The following is a 27,626-nucleotide window of genomic DNA, read 5'->3' on the forward strand; positions in this document are numbered from 1 at the left end:
GCAGGTGTGGCATAATTGCATATCTGCAGTGAAGACTGATGGGTAGATTTAAAAAGACTGTGATACAAGGTTATTTAAATACTTTTGATTTCTAATATGAGAAAATGCAGCTACTGAGTTGTTTTTATTATTAAGTTGATGGATTTCTCAGTATCTTCTTATGAAGAACAGAAATAACTTTTAAAAAGGGTACTAAGAGGAACAATATCCTGACCACTTGAATTTCAAAAATAAAAAAGGTCAGAACAAGAACTACATCCATTGCTGAAAAAATGGAAACATGTATACACAGAAAAATACACTAGAATATATACAAATTCATAACACCACACATCAGAGTAATATGCAATGACCAAACATTACATTAAAACAACTTTAACATTCCAGAGTTACAGCCTATAAATGATGAAGGGTAGAGAAGGTTTCTTCTTGACCAGCATGCAGTCTAATACAGATTGCCCAGAAATGAAGGCCAAGTCTTCCTCTATTCTGAAGAAGGCTGCCTAACTGTAGTATGTGCTACTGAAGAAGTAATATAGAAGTTTGACCAAAAAATCCAATGCAGTTTGTAGGGAACAATTAGATGTTAGAACAGAAATAAAAGAATTCCACCCCATGTTTCCCTTTAAATTTAGGGTTGAGGAGCACCTGCAGGGAAGAATCATCAGGGTTTTTTTAGGGTTTTTTTTAATCTGTCCCACTAATTCTTCCCTGCAAATGCCCTCTCATGCTGTTTTAAATGATTCCCCACCCCCTGCTGAGTTCCAAAACAGAAGGGGAGGGAGGTTTGATTGATGGCTACAATGCCTTCTTGGTAGTGGCCCCTCTGATTGTGGAATGCTCTCCTCAATGAGGTCTGCCTGGTGGCAACATTGACATTTTTTCAGACTTTCCTCTACTCCCAGGCATTTACCAGCATATGATGGGGTTTTAATGTTAGTTTTTTTTATTGGTTCTTGTAGTTTTAGTATTAATTTTAACTATTTCAAACTGTTCTACATTTTTGTATATTAAAGGTTTTATATTACATGTTATCATTTTTGGACCACTCAGAGAGCTTTGACTATTGGCTAATATGGAAATGTAATGAATGAATGATTGAATGAATGAATGGAGCAGTGAGGGAGGAGGAGAGTGAAGTATCTCTCTCTTCTACCTTCTGAACATCTCCTGAAAGTGTCCCAACCATGCATTCATATTATCTCAGAAATTGTGGGTTTGGGAACATGAATTTGCCAAGATAATATGAAGCTCCTCCCTTAGTTTTCTAAAATCAGTTCTTTTAAAAAGCTCTTGTAACAATGTGAAGGAACTGCTGGATTCAGCCTGAGTGGATTGTATTTCCTGGGAGGAACCAGGATGTAGTTAAGAGCAACACCCATTGCTTCTGGTTTGAGGAGAGAGAGGCCACAGTCTCAGAGACCACTGTACAAGAGGTCTTTGTTTAAATAAAACTTAGGTGTGTTTGGAAGGCAGAATCTCTTTGAGTCTGTGGGGTGTAGTTCACCAACTTTGAAACAGCTAAAACAAGATCCAGTCAGAGATAAGAACTTTCAAATTCCATTTTGTTTTCAAAGGGAGGGATTTTTAAATGCTTCCTTAACTTTGTCATTGAAATCAATGGAATTTCAAGGGCCTTATCCAATAAAATTAACTTTTATTATTAATGCTTATGGAATTGTTTTGGAATAAAATATAAAAAAGAGAATTATATCTACTTTAATAAATATTATGCTATATTTTCTTTGACTGCAAAATGGATGCACTTAATTTGAAAATGGAGCAAGATGACATAGGAAAGGTATGGTACAGTGCATACTTAAAGCAACCACTGAAGAGTAGCCCAGGATTACTGACAATTCTACAGTAACCATTTCACCTACTTTCTTTACCTTGGGGTAGGATGTGTGATTTGGAACTCAACTGGTTCAACATCCTATTCTCTTACATGATGCACTCGCAGATACAGCAGGCACTGCTGTTCTCGGGGAGTTTTGTTTTCAGTTTTTAAATCTAGGTCCTCATATTCTGCAGAATAGGGCAGCTACAGCCCAGAACTGCAAGTAGAGGGAAAGCATAGGAAATGGTAGAGCACATGGTTTGCATGCAGAAGGTCCAAGGTTTCATCCCTGACATCTCCAGACAGAAAGATGAGGTAGCAGGGGATGGGAAAGGCCTCTACCTGAGACCTTGGAGAGTCACTGTCAATCAAAGTAGTAAATATTAAGTAAGAAGGGCAATACGTATATCTGGTACAAGATAGCTTCCTATGTTCCTTTCTCATCAGCTGCATCTGCCCTCCAGGACACCAGTCCAATTTATGGTCCTGTCTGATGATGTGGTTTACTGTGCACCTGAAATGAATTTTCAGGGATGTGGCAAAATGTTCTTTACCTTGTGGATTAATGCTGTGGACAGCCAGCTTGTCCATTAGACTACATGTGCCCTTGCAGTGCCAACCATGTGGTGAACAGTCACCTGTGACTACCTTTGTGTTGCAATCTCCATTTTACATCTGACTAGGAGGATGGTAGTGATAAGTACAGCCGAATTTCAAAGATTAAAACGAGCTTAATAAATACTTTGCAAGAGAGCGCATACGCTACTTGCAAATATAGCTGAGTTGAATGAGCCTTGTTCATATTAGAAACACCGGCTCCGTTTCCCACTGGATTAAACATAGGAGGAAAACATTGTACTGCAATAGTTTGGAAACCTTTCTCATAATGCTAGAATCCAGTGTGGTCATCCTATGAAGCTGAGTGATGGGAATTCACGACAAATAACAGGAAGTACTTCTTTACCCAGTGCTTAGTTACACTATGGAATTCGCTACTACAAGACATATTGTTGGCCACCAATTTGGATAGCTTTAAAAGGGGGAGGAGAAAGCTATCCACTTCCATCGGATCATGGAGAACAACACCTGTGCAGCACAAAAGGGCTTGCATATGGAAGAAGACTGAAAAATACTGTTCCGTGGTAGATCACATGTGCAATATTCCAGTTTCAGCACCTGGCATCTCTAGGCAAGGCTAGGAAGGACTCTAATCTAAAACCACAGAGACTGTAGAGATGAAAGAATCTTTCAGGTTCGCTAAGTTTCTCATTTTTCCTACATTTTGGTTTGTCCCATCCTGTTTCTGCATCAATATAAGAATATAGGAATTTGATATTTTTTAAAGTCCATGTGAAATTTAATATGCATATTTCTGTAAATGTGTGCATTTTACACACTTTTCCAAATATACGCATTTTGTATGTCCTTTTTCTAAATATATTCCATTTTTTCTAGCAATGTTTTCTAATGTAATGTGGTTTTGTGTGCACTTTTCCCTAGTGTGTTTGTTGTTGTTGTTATTGGCCAACTACATCACAAAATTAAGGAAAGTGTGAAAATTGCTCTATCAGTACATTATGGTTTATGTATAGTCTAAGAAGTATAAATTTGGTAAGTTCACATTAAAATGTGAATCCAACAAATTTTTCACCAATCCTTACTGGAGAGCCACTTCTAGTCAGTGAAGACTTAGACAGATCAATGGTCTAACTCAGTATAAGGCAGCTTCTTGCATTCTTCACATGGACTATGGATCTTTCAACTTCACAATACATGTAGTACTAAGCATTCTTAGAATGTACATTTAAATTTTTCATTTTGAAACTAGGCATGTGTTAATTTAACATCACTCTTCACCATACTACTGTAAACCATAAATACATTTGGGGAAATAATCTGGGAAATAATGTATTTCTTTTTGTGTTAGTCTTTTTTTTTAATGCTTCTGCTGTTTAGGGCCTTGAAAGAACAATAGCATATGAATGATTGGACTAGAAATCATAAAGAAGGAAAGATTTCAATTTGGAAACCTTTTCCATGCCGTCTACAATTCTGCTGATAACCAAATAACATTCTTGTTGTAAAAACAAAAAACAAAAGCTATTTCAATTGATAAAATATTACTAATATAATTTTATGTCACATGTGCTTTTGTGTTCATGTAAACCATTATAGATAAAAAGTTCAAACTATTGTTGGTTATTTATTTATTTTAGATTTATGTATGTTTGTTTATTTTAGCTTGTTGAGGCTTTAAGTCATTGCAGAAAAGTTAGATATTCAGCTTTACACAATATAATCTACCTGTCACTTACTATCAGCTATTTAATAGTGATGCCACCATGTTCAGGTTGTAGCATCTGGGTCCCAGGCTTGGGGTTTGATGTAGTAAGTAGGTAGAGACTCTCTTTTCTTCAGGGCTTTCTTTCTGTTTTCTTCCCAGCCATTTCCCATCTGTGTGATGACTATCCTTCTATCCTGGGGTTTTTGGCACCAATGCAGCTGGTGTTGCCAGCAGGCTTTTTCCTCCGGAGAAAATGTATCTGACTGTATGTCCATAGTCTGTAATAAACCTCTGGATGTGTTGCCTCCTCCCAAATACTAAAATAAGAGTGGGGGAGGGCTGGGAAGAAGCACTCCATAAATCACAACGCTAGTGGGATAATGGGAAATGAACTTTTAGATCTCAGCATTTTTGTTTCTCACACAAGCTTTCCTTTTTCTACCTCAATTTTTTTTTAACAGAATAAAAGCACAAATTTTCTGTTTGACAGCTGTGTGTCTCAGGGCCAAAGCACAAATTACTTTAAAGGCTAAGCTAGAACTTACATCCTTCCCCTTTTAATATATAGCTATTTTTATATTGCTAAATAGTGTTCCCTATGTTTTAATGGATTCAGATTGGGACCACAGCAGGCAGGGTAGCGGGGAAGGATAAAAGAGTAAAACAATAAAACAGCAACAAGCAAATGAACATTTGACATCTGCTTTGGATCCCACTGAAGAGATGTCCAAATCACAATTCTGTTTTAAAATTGATCATAAGAATGCAATAGGAGCTGCTTGGTGTTTTGTGAAATGTTATCTTTTCTTTTGCTATTTTAATATTATCAGAAGTTGTGAATCTATGCCTTTTGAACTTAAACTTTATCCTTGAGAAGAGAAAGACAATCATGAGCTGTAAAACAATTTTTGGAAACAGGAAAAGTAGCTGCGCAGAAATTGGCTGTCTGCGGTGTAATTCTGGGGCAAGTGACATTTTCAGAGAGGAACGACCATCATGTCATTTCTAGTCCTTATTTGTCTGCAGCAGGACAACTGGCTCAAGATGAGCCATGTACACTGCAGTCCTCTTAGGCGTGTTCACCTTCAGCTCTAGAAATAGGTTTGGTTCAAGGCTAAACTGTTGTGCAGTTGTTACTACAAGGGGAGTAAAATGTTGTTTTCTGAAAAAAATATAGCAGCATAGAATCATGGCACCAGATTCAATGTTAAAGATAAACTAAGCCAGTATCTGCACAAGAACCATATTTGAAAGGACACATACCTAAAACATTACACCTTACAAGCTTCCATGCATGGACCCAGACAAAACCGGATACAACGTTAGATTGTATCTGGTTTTGTCTGGGTCCATGCATAGCAGCTTGTAAGGTGTAATGTTTTAGGTATGTGTGCGTTTCTTTTTTGGAAACATAAAGACACATTCAACAATATATGATTAGATTAATAGTTCTTTCAGCCCAGAAGCCTGTCTCTGTTCTGGATGCTTTAATGGGTCCTGTTAATTCCACTGTGGGGATACATGGCACTAACAGGGACACATGAGTGTAGCTTTTCTTTTTTGTATTTATGTTCCCGTTTATATATTAAGACATATTTAAAACTTCAAAAGCGAGACAAAAACACATGAATGTCTGTCACTAGATGCTTCGAAAATTCCCCAAGTAATTGGTTGCCTTCATCCTGGAGCTTCTTCTCTCTTTTCTTTCCATAAAATAGATTTTGCCTCATTGTTGTTTATGTACTGGTGGGTACCCTGTCTAGGTGATGTGTACGTTTGGCTCTCTCTTTATCCATGCAGAGGATTGGTTTGGCAATGGTTTCATTGTCTTCTTGGTGGGGCTGAACTGTGTGTGTGTGTGTGTGTGTGTGTGTGTGTGTCCTTTTTGGGGAGGTGATTGATGCACACAGGAAAGTAGGATCAAAAGAAGAGCTGGGGAGAGGGGAGCTGCGGTTCACAAGAATGCTGAAACATGAAAACATATTGAATGTAACTGGTGGTCTAGACCTTGTTTATAAAAATAAATCTTATGAAAGATGCACTTATTTCTATTAGCCTGCGATGTATATGTCTAGACCGATGAGCATATATTTTCTCTCTCTTTCAATACAAACCACTTGAAAAGCAGCCGTTGCTTCAAGGTAACAGAGTTTTAAAATTGTGTGTGCAAAAATAAACATTTCGTTTTTAAGTTGATGAAAGAATCTATTATATTTGCAAGTGTCTTTGATTTAAGAGACTGCTTTCGGGGAAGGGCAGTTTGTGATTTTATGGAAACAGAATTTGTTTTTCTGAAATCAGTCCTATAATCTAGCATTGCAGTTAACATTTACTATTCAGTTGAATTGGGGAATAATTTCTTGGTGGGTGTGATTGTTCCTGACTACAAATAATTGAGCAATACGAATAAGTGGCAATAGTTTCCTGTCCCACTACAGGTGTTAATTTACTTAGCAATGCTACGATGATTGTGTTTTACTGCTCTTGTGATTGGTCACTAAGCTTAATTTTGCAAACATTTACATATTAAGCCACACTCTGTACTTTTTGCATTTTATTGCCATTGAACGCCACTGTTCAGTATACTTCCCTTTAATGTCCCATTTTCCAAACAGATTCTCAAGACTGCTTTCATACAAGTCATAAAATCCATATTCATAGGAACATAATAAAACTCTAAGTCTAAGGGCCATTATTCCATTCTTATTCTCCTTGATCTAACTGTGGCCTTTGACATGGTTGATCACGATCTTCTCTTAGATTCCCTCCATGACCTTGGACTCTGTGGCTCTGTCTATAACTGGTTCGCCTCCTATCTAGAGGGTCGCTCTTTCAGCGTGTCGGCTAACGGCAGCTCGTCCTCCTCTTTTCCCCTTTCAGTAGGGGTTCCGCAAGGCTCGGTGCTTGGCCCGTTGCTGTTTTCTTTATACATGCTGCCCTTGGGCAAGCTTATTCAATCTCATGGCCTCCAATATCACCTGTATGCCGATGATACACAATTATATTTCTCATCTCCGGAACTTTCTCCTGATGTACACGATCATATCTCGGCATGTCTTTCAGATATCTCAGCCTGGCTGCTTCATCGTCGTTTGAAACTTAATATGGCAAAACCTGAACTGCTTGTTTTTCCTCCTAAACCTTCTCCTCACCTCTCATTCTCTCTTACTGTCAACGATGTCACGCTTACTCCGGTCAAGGAAGCTCATAGTCTTGGCTTTATATTTGATTCCTCGCTCTCCTTTATTCCTCATATCGAGGCAGTAGCTAAATCCTGTCGTTTCTTCCTGTATAATATTGCCAGGATTCGACCATTTTTGTCTGTCTCTTCTGCCAAGACTCTCGTTCACGCACTGGTTATTTCTCGGTTGGACTACTGCAACCTTCTTCTCTCTGGCCTTCCCTCGTCTCACATCAGTCCGCTGGTCTCTGTCCACCACTCTGCCGCTAAGATCATCTTCTTGGCCAGCCGCTCTGACCATGTCACTCCACTTCTGAAATCTCTTCATTGGCTTCCAATTCACTCCAGAATCCAATATAAACTTCTCCTGCTGACCTTCAAAGCTTTTCACGGTCTAGTTCCTGCCTATCTCTCCTCTCTCATCTCACACTATTGCCCCGCTCGTGCTCTCCGCTCCTCTGATGCCATGCTTCTCGCCTGCCCAAGGACCTCCACTTCCCTTACTCGGCTTGGTCCTTTTTCTTCTGCTGCCCCTTACGCCTGGAACGCTCTTCCAGAACACTTGAGAACTACAAACTCAATCACAGCTTTTAAAACTCAGCTAAAAACTTTTCTTTTCCCTATAGCTTTTAAATATTGAGTTTGTTCTGACTCTATACTGTTAGCCTCACCCTACCCGGTGCCTGTTTACACTTCCCTGTGCCTGTTTGCATTCTCTTTCCCTCCTTATTATTTACTACAACTTTATTAGATTGTAAGCCTATGCGGCAGGGTCTTGCTATTTACTGTGTAATCTGTACAGCACCATGTACATTGATGGTGCTATATAAATAAATAAATAAATAATAATAATAATAATAATAATAATAATAATAATAATAAAACATTCAATCAGAACACAGTCAAATTAAATAGAGAGATGTGTGGTGTATGATCTCACGCCAATTACAGCTTGGCTCATTTTGCCATGCTAAATTGACTTCATGAGGAAATCCAGATTTAAAAATTGGAAAGAATTTTTTTTTGGTGGTAGACTGGACCAAAAAGATGACTTTAACCCTGGATCAATTATTGGGTGCTGATGGTGAGTTTTTGCCATTTTTAGGTTTGCGAGATAAATTTGATTTGCCTGCTACAGCAGAATGGTAGTATTTGCAACTGCAACATTTGTTAGAATTTAGATTCAGTTCCACAGCTTCTATTGCCTCGGAGGCCCCTTTGCTACTAGAAAAACGTATTGAAGCTGATCAGATATATTAGCCCATGATTCATGTTTATAACAGTGCTGTTCTGAAAACACCCCCTCCCCAATTTTTGTGAAACCATCCTTTAAGTCATTTTACAAACAATCCCAACCAAACCTCCAGCTGTAATCACTATCGGCATATACACTTCCTCATAGGGACTTTCCAGAAGTTGGCAGGTCTTTGGGAAACTGCCTAAATTATGCCTGAAAGATGAATGTCTCCTGTTTAAGCAACTGTTAATTTTTTATTTTGAAAACAGACCATGCCATTCCTCCAAGAGCAATGGGGTGAGAGGGGGCAGAATAATCCATTCTACCCTGTCTTCTCCCTCATGGAAGTCAACTTCAGACAGGGTGGGGGGAGGAGAAGGAGAAGTTCCAAGTAAATGTTGTGAAGATTGGCGATGGGGAGGTTAAGAGGCTATTGCCCTTAGCAGACTTACAGTGCACTCCTGTGAAAGCCTACTCAGAAGCAAGCCTGGGAATAACCAACTATTTGTTTGCTCTCTCTTTAAGCGGTAAAAAGTTCAGGACAGCTCCTATACGGTTTCCCATAGAGAACAGAACATTAGAGACTTTGTGATGCCTTTGTGAAAATGGGTTTCTTTATGCACTACTTATTTTAAATCCTAACTTTCTGCTCCTCCTCCTCCTCCCACAAAGCATTCGTGGTGGTGAACCACAACAAAACTAATTAGTAGGATCTCAAAGGATGAAATCAGGGAAGGGCAGGTTGATATGGGAGTTGGCAGTCATTCAGTTGTTATTGTTGTTGTTGTTGTTGTTGTTATTATTATATTGCATTTATATACCATGGCCAAAGCTCTCTGATATACTAGTCCCTAACTCTTTCGGGCTTAAAACCATAACATTGAATTGCACTGAGAAACAAACTAGATTACACTGGTGATTCCCATCAATGTAATTTAATCTGGATGTTATGAGAACATAGATTACTGTGGCAAGACTTACCGATAGGGAAGAAATATTTTGGAAACAGCAACTGGCACCGCCTTTTGCTATTCTCAATTCAGGTCCCAGAGCCCAGCAAGCTCAGAATACCCAGAGATCACCCCTACAGATTTTGCTTGCAAAGGAGCCACCTCTCTACTACTTGCCTGGACTTACACTTGCAACAGCTTAACACACACAGGCCACAGCTAGACCTAAGGTTTCTTCCTGGGATCATCCAGGGTTTGCCCCTGCCTGAGCACTGGATCCCCTGTCTGTCACCTAGATGAACAGGTTTGGTCCCTGGACAATCCAGGGATAAACCTTAGGTCTAGCTATGGCCACTCACTCTTTTCAGTGATGTGTGGGGGAGCTTGAGAAATTATGAAAGTTTTTTCTGGGGGAAGGAAGAAAGTAGTGTGTTTAGTTGTTGTAGCAGTTGTCACTGATGCTCACTGGTTTGCTGAGTTGCAGTGGTCTCAGTCCAGCAGCTTAATTTCAGACTAACTGAAGTTTCTGGATGGTCTTCAAAGGCAGTCCAATTTAGAGCATATTGCAGTAGTCTATACTGAAGATCACCAAGGAATGTATTGCACGGACCAACATGTCTTTCTCTAGGGCTATCATAGTTAATGATGTTGCTTTCTGTGAATCTAAAGCTAGAATTGGGTTCAACAATCTACTCCCTCACCTGGCTCCACTGACAAGGAAAAATGGAGCTGAATGTCATCAGCATAGTAATGATATATGCCACTCCAAATTTCTGGACATCTTCCAGAAGTTTCACACTGATGATAAAAAAGATGAGGTACAAAATAGAACCTTGAATTAACCCAATATGATGAAACCCAAGAGGTATATACAGTAAGCTAGCAATGCAGCGTAGTGTACTCCATGAGGACCATTCATTTGATTACACTTGAATGAATGAGATAACAATCAGTTGTGTTCAAAGCTAGAAAATAATGTTTGCTGGTGTTGTGCATGTTACATTGCATCAAGACAGAGCAACATGGTTTGCCAAACTTTATTAACTAGAAGACGTAATCCAGCCTCTACCTTTACAATCTATTCTCTAAGTTCCCTGTAGAGCTGACATTATAACCCTCCTCCTCCTCCATCATCTTTGGTTTGTTGTTTTGGCTTCAAAGACATTCTAAAGCCTTTGTTGAATTGATCATTAACTCTTCAAAGTTATAATTAGACATTTGAACTTGAGTCCATTTAAACAGAAGAATGCAAGAATGAAAATTGTGTCCACAATTGTTCCTCCTCCCCACCCCAATAGTAGCAAGACTCATCATAGTAGCACGAGATGAATTAATAGACTGAAACGAGGTATCCAAAGTTTTGAAGGAAGCTGCTGCCCCTGCTCTTGACAGTACAGAGTGAGAATAATTTGAAGAGTCTGAATTCAGCATTACATTGAGTTTTCAGGGCACAATCTAGCCAAACGCTAAGCACCTTTTAAATCCAATTGATTTCAATGGGGGAGTATTAAGCATGTGTTTACCTCTCCTGTCCAAAGCAATGAGACTTACATTCACTTAATTTAAGCTTTTTAACTGTCTAGTAGCATCTGCTACAAAAATACAGTGTATGTTACATCTTCCAGTCTGCACATATCAACTGATATAGGGCAGTAGAAACACACACGCACACACTTTAAGAAAGCTGTAAAGAACACAATCTTGTCGAAGCTAGGGGTCTGGCGGCTGGAAATTGTGCTTGACAATTTTGTCAGAGAAACTAGGAGAAGTTCAGCTTTGGGTCTCCCAATTTTGCCTCACTTTCTTCTGCCGGAGTATTTGACTAGACAACAGCTGGTAGCTACTCTAGCACGGCTGCACAGTGGATGGGAAAACCTGTCTCTATGGTAACAGCAAAGGCATTGCATGTGCCTCACCCTGCTCAATCTGGGGAATAGCTACTAAAGACATCTGGTCAGTGTAGATAAATCTCAAGGGAAATTAGCTCATTTCATCTGATAGTAACTACAGAAACATTTGACTCTGTTTAATAGTGTGATAATGAACACGGGATATAGAAGACCAACTCAACAGTTCTGAAAGTCAAAGCTAATCTAAGTTTAAGGAGAGTATTGCTTCTGGTTGGGATTTTAGGTAAATGTCTCCATGAAAGAAACTTAGTTGCAATTATTGTTTCACCATTAAAACATATTTTGAGATGGATACTTGCTTATAAAGAGTTTTTAAAACTATTGTTGGACATTTTACAAACTATATGAATATGCTGCATACAAATTTTGTGTCATTGTGGAAAATTTGAATGTACTTTAAAAAAAATATCCCAACACAGAACTGTTGACAACGGTTATCTGCTGTAGCTTTTGACAACTGTTATCTGCAGTAGCTGATCACATTCTACCAAAAACGTCACCCATCCAATAACAGGATATAAATGCTTTATATCAGTATTTCCCGAAGTGTGAAGTGAGTCTCTAAGGATGCATGCACAGTTGTTAAGGGTGATACACATTCTTCTAGTTTTTGCTTTTGGGTGTGCATTTGTGTTTGTTTGTTTTTAAAAAGTTTTACTTTGCCTGCCACTGACCCCCAAAATTCAAGGTGGCCCCTGATATAGAACTTAATAAAATCAAATAGACTATTAATAGTTGGGGCAGAAGGTGCTGTGCTAAACAATTTGAATCTCTTCAGTGGGTATGAAGTATAAGGGAAAGGGAGGAGAAAGGCGGTTTGGTTTTCCTGGCTCCAATGCCTGTGTTTATATGAATATAAACCAGAGGCTTTAGAGTTTTACAGACTGTAGCATGGGGCTCTGGAATAATAAAACATAATAACCTGGAAGAACAACCTGGAAGAATATACAGCAGCATTTGCTTTTCCCCGCCCCTCCTTATTTTTCATTTTTGCAGTTGTGAGTCTCTAAAGAGCTAGGGCTATTGGATCAGAGAGCTTGCTTGCTAAAGCGAAATAATATACCTGTGTCAAGCTTCCACTGTTTCTCTGCTCCTTGAATGTTTTTTTTTATATGTTCTGTTCTAATAGCAGGAAGTTTGGCAGGAACTCATACTGTATTTGTTACCTTAAGATATAAAAATAGGCAGCGTGTGAGTTGGAGGTAAAAGGAACCTTAGATATATTTAATGGTTCTAAAATTAGTTTGGTACCAAAACTACTGCAGCCAACATTTCTGTGGAAAACATCAGTCCAAAATGCATAAACTGAGCTGAATATACAAATATCTCAGGTTTTGCTATTTGAAGTGTGTGTGTGTGTGTATTTGTGTGCATGTGCACGCGCGCGCACCCCCCTCCCAACGCAAATCCACAGAGTATTCATAATGGAAAAAAAATAAGATGAATTTCGCTGGGCATCCTTTTAGCTTTATTCCTAGATTTCAGTCTAGAAAATCAAAGTCATATATAGAATCATGTGCTATTAATCTATTCTTATCTTATATCCAGCTCTTACTGTTTTCTGATTCCAGAAATACTAACTTTTTAAATTGTTCTAAATTTCACCAGTTTGAAACAAATTTTGCAACATGCTAAATGCTGATTAGTTTGCTACTAATTTATCTGTATACTTAACAAGGATGTAAACTTTGCAGTGTGTTTACTAAGAATTGTAACTTTCTAAGCACCAGAAGCCAAGTTGTAGATAGGGATGTAATGTTGCCAGCAGTCGGAATGTGACCTTTTGAGACAAGCGAAGTGGTGTCATTATAATGGAATGTGATGATGTAACATTGTGACCCCTGCTAGGCCAGAGGTTAAAAGTACATTGTGATGTGGTATGTGTGATTGTACTTCAGAAATGAGTACAAGATTTGTTTACTTTATGTTGATGCACTTTCTGTACCATCACATACTTTATTTCATTAATTACATTTATATTCACTGAATCCCTTGGTTTGAGATATCATCATGGCAAATCATAAAATGAAAGTGGAAGTGGGGAGTGTGCCAGAGTCAGTGTGGTTGCTCACTCTTGGCAAATCTGGAGTGAGCGACTGCACTGCCTCTGGCTTGCTCCTCACTTCCACTTTTATTTTACAACCTAATATTGCCTCGATTGTAGGTTGCTTTCATGCCATCTGAACCCAGGCACTCTGAGTTTTTTATGGGTTAAACAATTCAGAGTTAATCTACAATTTGTTCTTCAATTAACTCTGGGTTGCTTATACATAGGGTGCTTGTGTTCGTGAGTGAGTGAGATAGAGAAAATGGATGGAGGATGTGTGTGTGAGAGTGAGAGAGCGAAAGCAAGCATGCCCACACACGGCTTGGGACCACAATACCTGATGGAACGCCTCTCTCAACATGAACCTACCCATACACTACACTCAACATCTAAGGTCCTCCTCCGGGTGCCTACAAAGGAGAGGGCCTTTTCAGTGGTGGCCCCTCAATTATGGAATGATCTCCCTGACGAGGCTTGCCTGGTGCCAACATTGCTATCTTTTCAGCACCAGGTCAAGAATTTCTCTTCTCCCAGGCATTTAACAGCATTTGCTGAGTTTTTTAACTGAACCCAGAATAGTTGTTTTAAACAGATATTGTCTATTTTTGTTTGCACTTTATGGTTTTTATGGTTTTAAATTTTGTATATTTGTTTTTTAATGTTCACTGTTTTTAACTTTGGTAAACCACCCAGAGAGCTTCGGCTATTGGGCAGTATGTTAATAATAATAATAATAATAATAATAATAATAATAATAATAATGATGAACCTAAAGAGAGGGTGTGTTTGGATGACACATTAGCCAACCCTTGCCTCAGAGACCACTCTACGGATGGCTATTTGCATGGTGCCCCACCAAGGGACGGCATGATCAATGGCTCCCAAAGCGCCTCCTGGGATGGGATTATTTTCCATGCCTATAGAAGCCTGCTGGACAAGAGTGGCAGAGGTTTCTGCTGCTCTTGCCTCACGACTCTGTAAGCATGTGAAATAATCAATGGAGCCCACCACATGGCCCAATAATCAACAGTGGTGCAGATAATCAACTCTGTTGATCATTTGCATTGGTTTTTTCATGGAAATAACCAACCTTGGCGTGTGTGTTTTCCCAACAGATAACACAATAATCAACGGGGGACTATTTAAGCAACTGTTACTTATGTAGTTCACCGTTGACTAATGTGTCATCTGAAATGAGTCAGAGTGTATGATGTGATGCAGAGTGTGAGTGAAAAAGAGATAATGGGAAACGATTTGGCTGACAGAGACCATAGCTAGACGGGGCTTTATCCCGGGGTGATCCTGTGCATCCACATGACGCACAGGGGATCCCAGGATCAGGGAGGGATGATCCCTCCCTTGCCCAGGATCTTGCCCTCCCCTTTAGGCCTGGTTTTTCACGGTCTCGGGTGCGGAACATGTGGCCAGGTGCTGCAGTTTGTCCCAGCTCCTCGCAATTCCTCGTGATTAGCTGGGACCCACACACAGGGCGCAGCACTCCTCAGGAGTGCTGCGCCCATCAAGGGTGGGGGGGGAAGTGAGGAAAATAATTATCTTTAAAAAATCACTTACCTTTTGCGCACGAGTGTTCCTGTGCTGCTGTCCCTTTCAGAAAAAAGAAAGAAAATGGCAAACGCGACACCTCTCCCTCTGAGATCATTGCACATCGCGTGTGTACTGACGGGAAGATCTTGTGATAAAAATATTGTGGGACCTTCACCCCTCCACCCCACTAGACCGCTAGGTCTAGCTAAGGCCAGAGTGGCCAGGTGGGGGAGAGTTTGCATTCAGTGAAATAAATTTCTGTTGGCACTGAAAATTATAGGTTCTGCGCCAAGTGTTTAATGTGCTGGGGCTCAGATCCCACCTCTGCTTTGTACTCAGATTTTTGGGGAGCACTTTATCCAATGAAAAAGAAGAGATAGTCTATAGTGTTGGAAAATAGAAAAAGGTTTTTATTTTTTGCTACATATATCTTCAATCTTTAAAAATTGTATTGTTGTAAAAAGACTTAATGTATAAAAAGCTCGAAGTTTTGGATCTCCTGATCCTTCTTCAGGAGCTTCTGAAACAAAATAACAACCGTGAACCACAAGTCCAAATACAGTAAGCTAAAACAGCTAAATGCAGCAGTTTTTTCGTTCTTTCTCCTACAGCAGAGAAAGAACAAAAAAAAACCTGCTGCATTTAACTTGTGGTTCACGGTTGTTACTTTGTTTCAGAAGCTCCTGAAGAAGGATCAGGAGTTCCGAAACGTCGAGCTTTTTATACATTAAGTCCTTTTACAACAATACAATGTTTAAAGATTGAAGATATATGTAGCAAAAAATAAAACCCTTTTTCTATTTTCTAACACTAGAGACTATCTCTTCTTTTTCATTGCATTCACATAGTGTTTTTCCCCTCCTTCATTTTGACGAGCAGCTTAAGCAGCCATGCCTCCAATGGCAGCCATTTTGTGATGTCACCCAGCAGGCTCATAAAGGAGGGCACAGTACCTTGATAATAAAGCTGAATGGAGCTGCGGCTGCGCGTTGATCACACTTAAAGTATTATAGTTACAGGCAAGTAGCTCCCTTTTTGGAGGATGCCTGTAACTCCTACGTGCCAAACAATGGCCACAATATTATTTTTCTTGAATAGCTGGTTTGTGCTAGCTACCTTTTGCTGCAGGGTGACTTATGGTGCATTTAGCTTAGTATATTTTGAATGGAAATATTTTTGTACACCTTGGCTAACTTTTTGAGGTAACATTAAAATGCTGACTGGATGAGCTTTGCACACTCCTAGTTTGAGGGAGGATCTCAGCACTGGCACATATGTTTTTCAGTGAGGTGAATTAAGTGCCCGCGGGATACAGCTTTAGTGTATCACTGTTATTGCAGCTGTGGGGAGAAGCCTGATGGCTGTTCCCTGGAGCAGGTTGAGGCAAAAGCAGGTTGTGTTTATGTAAATGTCAAGCAGAAATATGTTGCTTGAACTCTTATCATTGTGGAGTGTGACATCAAGAACAGCTTACGGATTGTCCAGATGTGACTGAATAACAATTATATGGTAGATTTGTTTTTAATTTCACAAATGAAAAGGTTTTATGCTGTTTTTTTGGGGGGGGTAATTTTTTTTAAAAAACAGGCAGTAAGTAACTGTAATGTTGTTTTTCTCATTTGGTTTCCAATTGCTAAGCCTTGAAATAAAAGTTGGGCCTTTTTGAAATGTACTTAACAGCTCTTTATGTTGGATTATGTTAACAGTTTATTATATACAGCCTTTGAAAGGAAGGAACATGGTTGACCAGCATGGATACCAAGTTTAGTTTCCTAGTCAGATATATAAAGACCTTCCATAATCCCCAAGAAACATTTTTTCTTTTGGCATTTAAACTCTCTTCATTCCTCACACATTTTCAAGGGGGGGGGGGAGGGAATGAAAAATGTGTTAAGGGGCTCTTGGGTCACACTGTTGATGTTCTTCAGTTGTAGCTTACTCATAAATGATATGAATCAGTAACAGAGCACAGACCATAATATAAATCAAACAATGTATTCTGTCCCATTGATATTGCATCCTGTCCTTTGAACAGTGGAGCAGTGTGTCTGAAAAAGGCTTATTTCCAAGGATGTTGGAATCTTGCTATTGGCAACAAAAAGATAGAAAATATTTTGAAAGCAAATTCCTGGGTTGTTGTTGGGTTTTTTTACTAAAAGTTTCAATTGACAATGGGGGAGGGTTTTTTGAATAGTAACCCTCATAAAATAGTTGAAAGGTTAGAAGACTCTATTGTCATCTGTGTTTTTATCTGCCTGGAGTGAATCTGTGTGCTGGAGAAAGCCATGAAGTAGGACATTAAAAATAGAATACCAATGCAATTCTGTACTTGTCTATTCAGTTGTAAACCCCACTGAGCTCTACCATACTTACTCTCAGGTTAGTGAGTATAGGATTGCAGCCTAAGACAATGTACTGGTCAGAGATAAAATAATTGTTTGTATAAAAGGTATAGCTGGATGCAATTGGCCTCTCAGAATTCCCCACCCTATTTACGGACAGAGAAACTGGAAGGACCATTTCACTGGATTTCTTCAGGAGCAAGAGAAACTCTCCAACAGGTTTTCAGGGGGTGGTGCTCATCATTGACCGTGGCTATAGTACAGCCTCTTCCTTTATTTTTTCCTAATGTTTTTTGTGCTTCTACAGTGAGTGGTGATAACAGCAACTGTGTTGGCAACCTGGTCACCATTTTGCATCCTCCACAGTATCTGACAGGCTGGGGTTTTTTTGCAGGATGATGGAGGAGGTAACCACCACAGAAAATGACGGAGAAAATTCAGAGAAAATTCTCCAAAGTGGCCTTCTCTTTCTAGGCAGGGGGAGTAACTAAAATAAAAATTTCAGAATATTTCTGAGGAAAACAACCTGAGAAATTTTGACTAAACTCCAATTATCATTCTTTCAGGTTCAACTCCTTCCCTAAAGTTTTCAAGGATTACTCTTTATCTCTAATTCAGATACAAACCACTCCTTCCCTGCAAGCCCTGTAGTGTTTTGAGGAGAGGCAGTGTTGTGTCCAGCTCTATGGAAGAAGTGGAGCTAGTGCTATCCAAGATCTCTCTTCCAATTTCCCAAAACCTTTCTTCCCCTATGAAAGAGGCTTCTGTTTTTCTGCCTTATTCTCAGGCCGTGTTAGAATTTCTTTTGATGGTGCTTTTGAGCTTATCGTTGCATGGTGACTAAGGGTGCTGTGTGTGTTTTTAAAATGTCTGTCACAGATCTCTCCGACACTTTGTAGCCTCCCCAGCTGTCCATGCTTCTTGATCTGAAAAGGGCCCATGGGAGAAGAGTTACATCATGATTTCTTCCCCTGGGCTTTAATTGATGTTCAAGAAGCCAGGGAGGCTCTAGACCACCAAAGAAATGATTGTACAATGAAATACAGGATACTTATACAGGATACTCATAACTAAGATAAACATAAGACCCCCATTTTTCTGAAATTTTCTTCTCCTTTTAATGTTCTTTATCAAACTGAATGAGAATGGTCAAAAAATGTGGAAGAAATTTTCGGCACAGTACTAATAAAAATCAATTTCTTTATAAATGGTGCCAATGATCAAAGATTCCTACATAAAGTAGCAGAAACTGAAAATTATACATTGGTCTGCAACAACTGTTTTCTACTTTGTATGTGACGTATGGGAATCGGGAGCCTTGTGCAAGGGGCAAGGATGTCTCAGTTCTCGCCTTCCAGTAGCAGCCCCATGTGCTCTGAAAAGCCGCCCCCCAACAAGGTCAGGTGGTCCTCTAGCGTAGCACCCTATGAGCTATGACAAGCTGCCACCTGTGCCTGTGTTTAATTCAAGAGTATGAATCTAATGAAATGGTTAGTGTTTTGCTAGCTCAAAACCAAGCATTTAATCTTTTAGATGATATCAACTCAATCACTTGCAGATTTCTGCCAAAGGTTGTATTTAGATGTTGCAAGATTTGAAAATTTTGGTGGGTGTCAGGATTGTGATGCTTTCTGCAACATGCTGAAACTTTTTTTAAAAAAAGTTCTAAACCAAATAGGCTATTGTAGCAAAACAGAAGACGCAGTATAGTTTGTGTGCAAATTCCAACTGAATGTCGTCTAGCCTAGTCAGACGTTAAAAAATATTACTGTGTAGTCCTTTGCCAATAATGACTGCATGTGAAACGGGTCAGGCACAGGTGCACTATGAGCTTATATTAGCAGGCAAAAGTTGTCCTCAAGGTAAAGGAAAAGTCTTTGGCCAAACACTTGCTCAAGTTAGTAGAGAGATACCAAACCTCTTATTTGAGATTTGGTTTGAGATTATTGTTGGAGATAAAACACTATGGCTGCAGTTTCAGTAAAGCCCAGGAGGGTTGAGACTACTAGACTACTTTTCCTGATATGTATTAAACACAGAGTAGTATATATACTGGGTGGTTGGCAGGTTGTGTGTGTTTGCTATGGAAAATAAAGCACAAGCCTTTCTCTCAGTCACATGTGTGTGTGTGCACGTACGTGTGCATTAGTAAAATTTGAGTTAGGACAGGTGTGCAAAAAACACAGCCACATGCAACCCTCAAAAGGCCTATGTGGCTGGAGTCCAACCTTAGCAATAATAATAATAATAATAATAATAATAATAATAATAATAATAATAATATAATAAACACACCTCATCGACATAGCAATACCTAATGACAAAGATGTTGTAGAAAAGGAAGAGGAAAAGAGAGAGAAATATACACCAGTGGCTATGGGAATTAAAGAACTATGGCAACAGAAAAAAGTCACAATCATTCCATAAGTCACATCAGTCACTGGCATCACATCAAAAAAATATACAGAAAACCTTCAGAAACTGGGCCTACCAAACTACATCCACACCAACATCCAAAAAGCAGTCATACTTAAAACATGCTCAATAGTCAGGAAATTTCTGAATCAGTTAAAGACAGCATGACTTGGCAAAGCCCATCATGTCCATCTATAAAAAACACCAGGAGCAGGAAAAGAGACAACGGCAACAGCAACAACAACAACAACGAGTCAGCACGGTTCTGAGAATGCACTGTGATCCTGACTCAATGGATTTACACTCTAGATTTAAGAACTGCTTATTAATTAAAACTGAACAGCTCAACTCTTAAATTGGCCTGAGGATTATACTTAAACTTTAGCTTAAGAGCTGCACTTCATGACTTAAAACTAAGCCTACACTGTGCTTGAACTAACTCTACACCTTTTGTTTATAAACAGACTTTTCCATGAACTAGGTTTGCATTGTGGCTTTTGTTAAGGTAGAGCTACATTTAATACTTTTTAGCTCCTTTCTAAACTTTAGTTTAGTCTAAATATCTTGTTGAGGTTTTCTGAAACCACGTAGTGCTTCTCTGCTAAAATAGGACTGCAAGATAGTCTGTTTTTAAGGTTCCTTTGCTGTGCCTTTGTTTTGGGTTCAGCTGATGACTATTTAAAATTAAATTAAATTAAATTCCAGTTGCATGTTTACCATGCAAATTCTAATTCTTTTTAGAGAAACCATATCATGCAGCTAAGACTTTGTCCAAAGATTAGCAAGTACACATATGAAGCTGCCTCCTGGTCAGTGGTTGCCAGCGGCAGAATTCCAGCATAAAGTTAAATTTACTTAAGCAAGTTGCAAGTGTCCCTCATTCAAAGAAGGTCAAGCTCATTAGTTATCGGGAATGTCTTCTTTGCACTTTGAAGTATGGCAGAGAGAAGACCTTTTATACGTGCATGAATTGGAGGTGCATATTCTAGTTCTCCTGATTATCAGTGTGTTTCGTCCCAGGAGCATTTGTGTTTAAACAAAGGTTTTCTCTTTGCAGCTGTCTATCCAAAAGCTTGCAAGGATTCTTAATTAATGTGTGATACAAGTCCAGAACTTCTGATGCAAAGAATTTAGTTATAGGACACAGCTTTTGGCTGCCACATCCAGAAATAGATACATATTATGAACATCAGATACAGATAGGAGGAGAGAGTTTCCATACCAGCACCAGACACCTCATGAAAGTGGTAGTGCTGGCATGGAATATCTTCATGCCGTGACATTGTCCTGCTCTGGAAGTGATCCCATCATCTGCTCTGGGCAATAGCTCAGGAGAGGAAGCACAATGTGGGACAGGCAACTGGAATAGGAGCAGTTTTAGTACCACAGCCCGCAACACAGCTACCTGCCCAGGACTTGGAATGATTTCAAGACCACAGAGTATTGATATGATACCCCAGTGCTAACTGGGAGCAACTGGCAGGGATTTATATTCAGGCCAGGAGTATCGCTATGGAAGTTCCACCCCCTCAAATGCTGTATCTGGCTGTTAAAAGGTCAGTAGCCTTTTCCTGTAGGCACTGGATTCTCCTGGGGAGCGAAGAGTCAGTTGTGGACAGCTTCTCAGGACCTCCCTGTTCACAAGGGGGTCTTGTGGATAGGATATGAGATTCGAGACAATGGACCCCAGTTCAGGAGGACTGGTTCTGGCACTTCCTCATAGTCACTGTCACTGGAGGCTTCAGTTTCCCAGGTCTCCCAGAGTACCAGGCCATGAGACCACTGACAATGGAAATTCATGACTCAGCCCTGATGTTTCTAGCATGTCTTCTGACTCCTACAGTTTTGATTGTAGTTTCAGAAGAGTAGGTGTAACCATCTGTTTTTACAATACAAGAGTCTTAACATAAGAAGAGTCATGCTGGATCAGACCAAGGATCCATCCAATCCAGCATCCTGTTCACACATTGGCTAATGAGATGCTCACAGGAACCCACAAGCGGATGTGCAACAGCACCCTCCTGTAGGAATGCTACGAGCACCCAACTGAGTCCAGTGGACTCCCCACACACACACACATGTCAGACCACCGGACCCAGTTGGGCACTCCCATCACAAGCGTGCCCCTGCCTGAGTCCTCACAGGGCCTCACCCACCCACCGAAATTGTGCATTTCCCCTTCCTGTGTCAATTTATGCATAGTTGCTTGGAAGTCAGTTTCACTATGTTCAATGAGACTTACTCACTAGTAAGCATGTTTAGGATTCCAGCTTCCACTTGGTCCAGGAAGTTTATGAGAACTCAGACTGGACCTCTCTAGATCATCCAAACAGAAGATACACCCACACTTTGCAATCTGCCGCAAAATAGTTCTTATTTTGAATTGTTCATCTCCTGTGTGAGATGTATTTTTAGTACCTAACTCACTGCTGATAACTTCACTAGCTTTGAAGCTGTGGTGATTCACAATTGCAAGAGTTCTCAAAATGTATTCTGGCTGCCTTTGTAAAATACATTCACATCTAAATGACTGAAACTTCAACGTACTCAGGAACGGTATGTAGGGTATATTGAAGTAGTTCATGAGGACTTGTTTGTTTGCCTTTCTAATGACTGTCCCAACTTATTTTAAATGTAAATAGCGTAGCCTTTTGCCTGTCTGCAACTTCTCCGGCAGCTGTGTCTAAATGTAGTGACAAAAATCAATCCGTCTCCTCCTCCCCCACGAGATTACTTATTGGGTTTATACAAGGCAAGATATTAAAAAACACTTTTGTCTGTCACCCAGCCACGGGCAGGGGAGGGGGAATTTGCCAGTTGCTAATGGATACCTGGCATTTTTGTGTATGACCATGAAGAACAGCTTGTGCACTTTCACCTCTGATGTTTCCTGAATAACATGGGTCTCATTTAGGTCAATAAGCCTTTATCAAAACGTCAGGAGTGAAAAATGTGTCTTGGTGTAAGCCGACTGGTCGTTCTCTCCAGTTGCAGGAGTCTATAGAACAATCAATGTTCTCTAAGCTTGTCTGCATGTCATGCAAAGAACTGGATGACAGTAACCATTGACTACATGTCTGTTTCATTGTCTTTAGGGCAGGCCATATTTGCATATTTGTCAGTGTTCCTGTTATCCAATGAACCATGGAGGGTCTTTAAAAACACACAACTCTCATGCAAATTTCACTCCCCCTACTCCTCCACCCCACCCCACCAAACCCACACATTGCAAATCTGAAAGCACCCATAACTTAGCCTTTTGTTTCTTTCTATTTTCTTACTCTTCTTACAAAATTAAACTCTAATTTGCATCTGTGGAGTTTTTGTTCAGGGTAACCTTCTCTTTTCTCTTTCTCAGAGTTGATTTTGGTTAATCACTATTTTCTTGTATTTTGGTATATTAAAAGATGGTGGTTTGCAGCACATATATAGCATGAGTTTCTTATAACTGCCTTTTATTTTTATTTTTATTTTAAAATGACCCATATGGTTTTTCTGCTTGCTTATTAGCTGCCTTCATTCAGGATGGTGGGGGAACCTATGAGTTTTATTTGTATAATGATGTAAAGGACACAGAAAAATCCTAGTATATTCAGGCAATTTGTAAAAGTTAATAATCTAAAGACTAAGAAACAGAATACAAAAAAAAGTCTTAATGTTTTCATGTATCACCAGCAGTGTAATTCTAACTATCTATACTCAGAAGTAAGCCCCATTGGCTTATTCCCAGGTATATTTGTGTAGTATTTTACAGTAATGCAGTATTTTAGATTTACAGAAAGTTTTAATAATATTTTCAAATAATTATTTTGTTAAAAATGAATTTAATGAAAGGAAAACAAGATCCCATTGTGTGCAAAATTCTGCTGTGGTATGGTATATTCTTTTGGGCAGTATTTTGAATTTATGGTTTTATAAAGTTTTCCTATGAAATTAAAATCCAATAAATAAAGCAGTGGTGTCTTGCTTTTCCTTCTTACACACTGTAGAAGTGAGGCAGATACTTTTCTAATATAAGGTCTGTATTTATGTTGTCTGAATCACATCCTTCTATTATATGTCAGAAGTTTGAAACTGAGGCTGCAATCCTAATTATACTTGCTAGAAATTAAGTACTGTTGAATTGGGTGAGACTCTGAGGAAATGTGATTAATATCAGATTCTACAAGCAGATTTGTTTCATTTTTACCACATGTGAATGGTCCAAATTCCATGTACTAATTTTAAAACTTGTAATTGTCCTCCAGATTATCTCTTCCTTTAGATCTTGACTCCTAGATCTCATATTTCATTTTCTCCTAATATCATCTGAAAAGTATTAAAAGCATGTTAAATTAATCTAGCCCCCTATCTTTTTCCTCTAGGAAATTGTATTAGTGGTGTTCTTTGGAACGGAGTATGTGGTTCGACTGTGGTCATCAGGATGCCGCAGTAAATATGTTGGCTTATGGGGAAGGCTTCGTTTTGCTAGGAAGCCCATTTCTATCATTGGTGAGTATATACAGCGTTGAATGGTTCTGTGTAGAATGATATCACTTAGGTTCAAAAAAGAAGCTTTTATTGTTTTGCATTGTTTAAGCAGAACTGATTGACCCAGTTTGCACATCATAGCAAATTCTTTGGTTGTTTAACCCAGGAATTTACAGGGTTTGTGATAGCGAGAGAGCGAGTACACCATTTTCCACTTCTGATTTTAGTTAAAAACCCAAGAACACTTGTTCCTGGGTTATTTTGTGATGCCCGAACCCCCGAACCCAGAACTTTGAGTTGTTTAGGGGTTAAATAATCCAGAGTTAACCCAACAGTTGCCCATGGTTTGTTATTGGTAAACTCTGGCTGAGTTTGGACGACACGCTAATCAACCGGGGGAGGGAGGTGTAATAGGAACAGAATAGGAAACAACCATTGATTAGCATGTCATCCGAACTCAGCCTTGGTGTAGTTAATTGAAAACTGAAGCAAGTGGCACACTTGCTTGCTCCTGTCCCCCTCCCCCCGCCATTCCATTATTAAACAGGGATTGATCAGCACATGTGAACTTGGTCATTATCTCTGCTACTGTACAGTTCTCCTATGTTGCAGTATATTACAGAAGGATCATCTGGATAGATTATATGTGTAACTAGGTGGGCGGGATGCTTCATAAGGGACATAAAGGCAGAATTCCTTCATGGAAGCTGTCTTGGATCAGGAAGGATCTCCAACCCATGCTGCTGGAAGTGCATAGATCAGATTAGGAGGGAATTATTTGAGGTGTAACTAGTTTCTCATTCTCTATGGTGTGTAGTTGTTAGGTGAACTGTTTCCCACAGTAACCCTGACTGTGTTTTGCTGCTGTCTGTATAGTAGTGCTGGTCAATAAACCAGACACATTTTCCAAATTCAAAGGAGTACAGCATTAACAACTTCGATACTCAGAGAAGAACAGATATAATATTAGAGCTTTTCTTAAAACTAAATTTTATGGAGAAAGTATAACAAAATGGCAATTTATCTGTATGCCACCCTGAGATCCTAGTGATATAGGGCGGGATACAAATGTTTTAAATAAATAAATAATAAATTAAGAGTTAACTGTGAAAGCTGTCAAGAATCAGGAGGTGGAGACAAGGAGGAGGAATAAGATGGCTGTCAGCCATGGAGGTTGCGTGGTGATCTGCTTGGCTTCAGAGGGCTGGGGAGAAGGTGGGAGCTGGAAGACTGGAGAGAGGGAGGAGAGGGCATACCTTCCCTTTTTATGCTCTGTCGGAACACAGAGAGAGGGCCTGGGAATTCTGTAATGTCAGAGTAAATTCCAAAATGGGAGGCAAAAAGAAAAGTCTTTCCTCAGCCATAGCAAGGCTTTATCAGCTAGAGTAATACATTCCCAAGAACCAGAGAGAGGAAAAAAAGATAAGAGGTAAAAGTCGGACTCAATCTCTGCCTTGCAGTGACTACTTGCGACTACCCCATGCTCAGAAAAGTGAACGCTCTTTGTGAAAACATCTGTGGCTAAGATGTTTTCATGAAAGTTACCGCTTGCAGAGGAAAAGCAGCACTGGGGAAGGGTGAACTACCCCTCCCTCTTTTAGTGCAAATTGCATATTTGAATTGTCCATTTAAGTGTTATTATTTGCTGTAATGTGTGTTATGTCCATAGATGCTGAGAGAAAGTAATGTAGTTGTTTGAATAATAGTTGCAAAAATACAATTATTTTTTAAAGATTGAGGTTTGTAATCTTTTTCCATTTTAATTCTTGGCCATCAGGGGAACATGTATGCGCACATACCCCTCCACACACAATTGCAATCTGGTTTCAGGATAAAATACTATAACTATATGAACTGTATGAATATTGTAAGTTGCATGAACTATGTAACTCACACTATTTTTTTTTTTAATTTTCCAGATCTAATTGTAGTTGTTGCTTCAATGATAGTGCTTTGTGTGGGCTCTAAAGGTCAAGTTTTTGCAACCTCTGCTATCAGGTAAAAATGTTAAATATAATTTTAAAATCCTTTCTTTGTACCTCTTTCTACCTGTCTCTTGTATTATCATCGTTCTTCCACTTTCAAACTTGAGTTCTCACTTTGTTTTCATGTCCTTTTCTTTTAATAAACTCTTATTTTAGAGGCATCCGGTTTCTGCAGATTCTGCGCATGCTGCATGTAGACCGACAGGGCGGCACATGGAGGCTGTTGGGATCAGTAGTTTTCATACATAGACAGGTATGTAAAACCCTAGAAAGGAAGTGAGAATAATAAGCATATTTGGGCAGCCAGATATTGTAGATCAAGGGTGGGCAGTGAGGGATGATGGTAGTTGTAAGCCAAAACAACTGGAGGACCACAAGTTGCCTACCCTTTCTGTAGACCATCACATGGTTATTGAAGTGCCTAGGTCTAAATGAAATCCCCCTTTCCTCTACCAGAGCTCCAGAATATAATGTCCCTGCTGGAGCATTGTTGAGTTCACGGCAGGAGAAACGCCTTCCCTGACCCTTTATTTAGTGTGCGATGGACTTTTGTAGCTCATTGGAATCATAGAGGCTACTGCCAGGCCATATTAAACATGGATGGCTCTTCTTAGTAGGGAACCAAGCTCCATGACTGCCTTCTTTGCCAGGGATAGGATGCTGTGTTAGCTGTAGAGAGTCTGTACATTAAGAGAAATAAATTACATTGTTTACCTGGGGCTGTTGTGCTTCCTGTTTCTTCGGCATGATTGAAATGGCATTACACAGGAGGAGAGAGGTGACAAGGGGGAAGATCCTGCTGTTTCCCAGGGCTTCTTTAAACAGCAGACATGTTTCAAGGGAGTGCCTCCCTCCCTCCCTGGAATGTGTGCAAAGGGTCTCCCTTACTTGAGAGTAAGCCAGATCTGCCTCCCTTTGTTGCAGGAAGGCATTTTACCCTCTTCTCCTTCTGATAGCAGGGAAAGCCTTTCCTTGACAAGTTTATAGTGCAATGTCAACTTTGCACACTGCCGAATTTGGGCCATTAGGGGGTTATTCCAGCTTATCTCTGATTTCTTTTTTAAAAAATGGAATGGTGGGGAGGAACCATGGAAGACATCCTGTTCGTTTATAGCATCATGTAACCCACCTGGAAACTTCCATGTGTGGCCAGTCGGTAGCATGCTATAAATTACTCGTTTGGGAGAAGCCTCTAGTAGCACAGACTAATGTTTGTGCCAATACAGGGAATGTAGCTTGATATGACTGAGCCGCAAATCATTTGTGGTGTGGTCTTGTCAAAGTTCACAACACAGATACATACATATACTTGGGGAAAGTGTTTAAATCAATATATGGTATGTTAGCAGGATTGTGTCCCACCATGTATCCCTTTACACATTTTCCCTAAGCATGTGCATGCATCACTCTATAGTATTAT

General features: G+C 39.6%; 2 protein-coding genes across 2 annotated transcripts in view; one reads left to right on the forward strand and one right to left on the reverse strand.

Annotated features, from left to right (window-relative positions):
- The window catches only part of CDKN1C (cyclin dependent kinase inhibitor 1C), a 471,039-nt gene that overhangs the window by 103,877 nt on the left and 339,536 nt on the right, over positions 1–27,626 (reverse strand). The gene's annotated exons all lie outside the window — the stretch shown is intronic.
- Positions 1–27,626, forward strand: part of KCNQ1 (potassium voltage-gated channel subfamily Q member 1) — a 366,961-nt gene that overhangs the window by 77,010 nt on the left and 262,325 nt on the right. The window contains exons 3-5 of the mRNA XM_063117169.1: positions 24,116–24,242; positions 26,141–26,219; positions 26,363–26,459. Of these exons, the coding sequence (XP_062973239.1) occupies positions 24,116–24,242; positions 26,141–26,219; positions 26,363–26,459 (303 nt within the window). The remainder of the gene's footprint in view (positions 1–24,115; positions 24,243–26,140; positions 26,220–26,362; positions 26,460–27,626) is intronic.

This window comes from Elgaria multicarinata, chromosome 2 (genome assembly GCF_023053635.1).
Source record: "Elgaria multicarinata webbii isolate HBS135686 ecotype San Diego chromosome 2, rElgMul1.1.pri, whole genome shotgun sequence".
In the NCBI taxonomy this organism is placed as follows: Eukaryota; Metazoa; Chordata; class Lepidosauria; order Squamata; family Anguidae; genus Elgaria; species Elgaria multicarinata.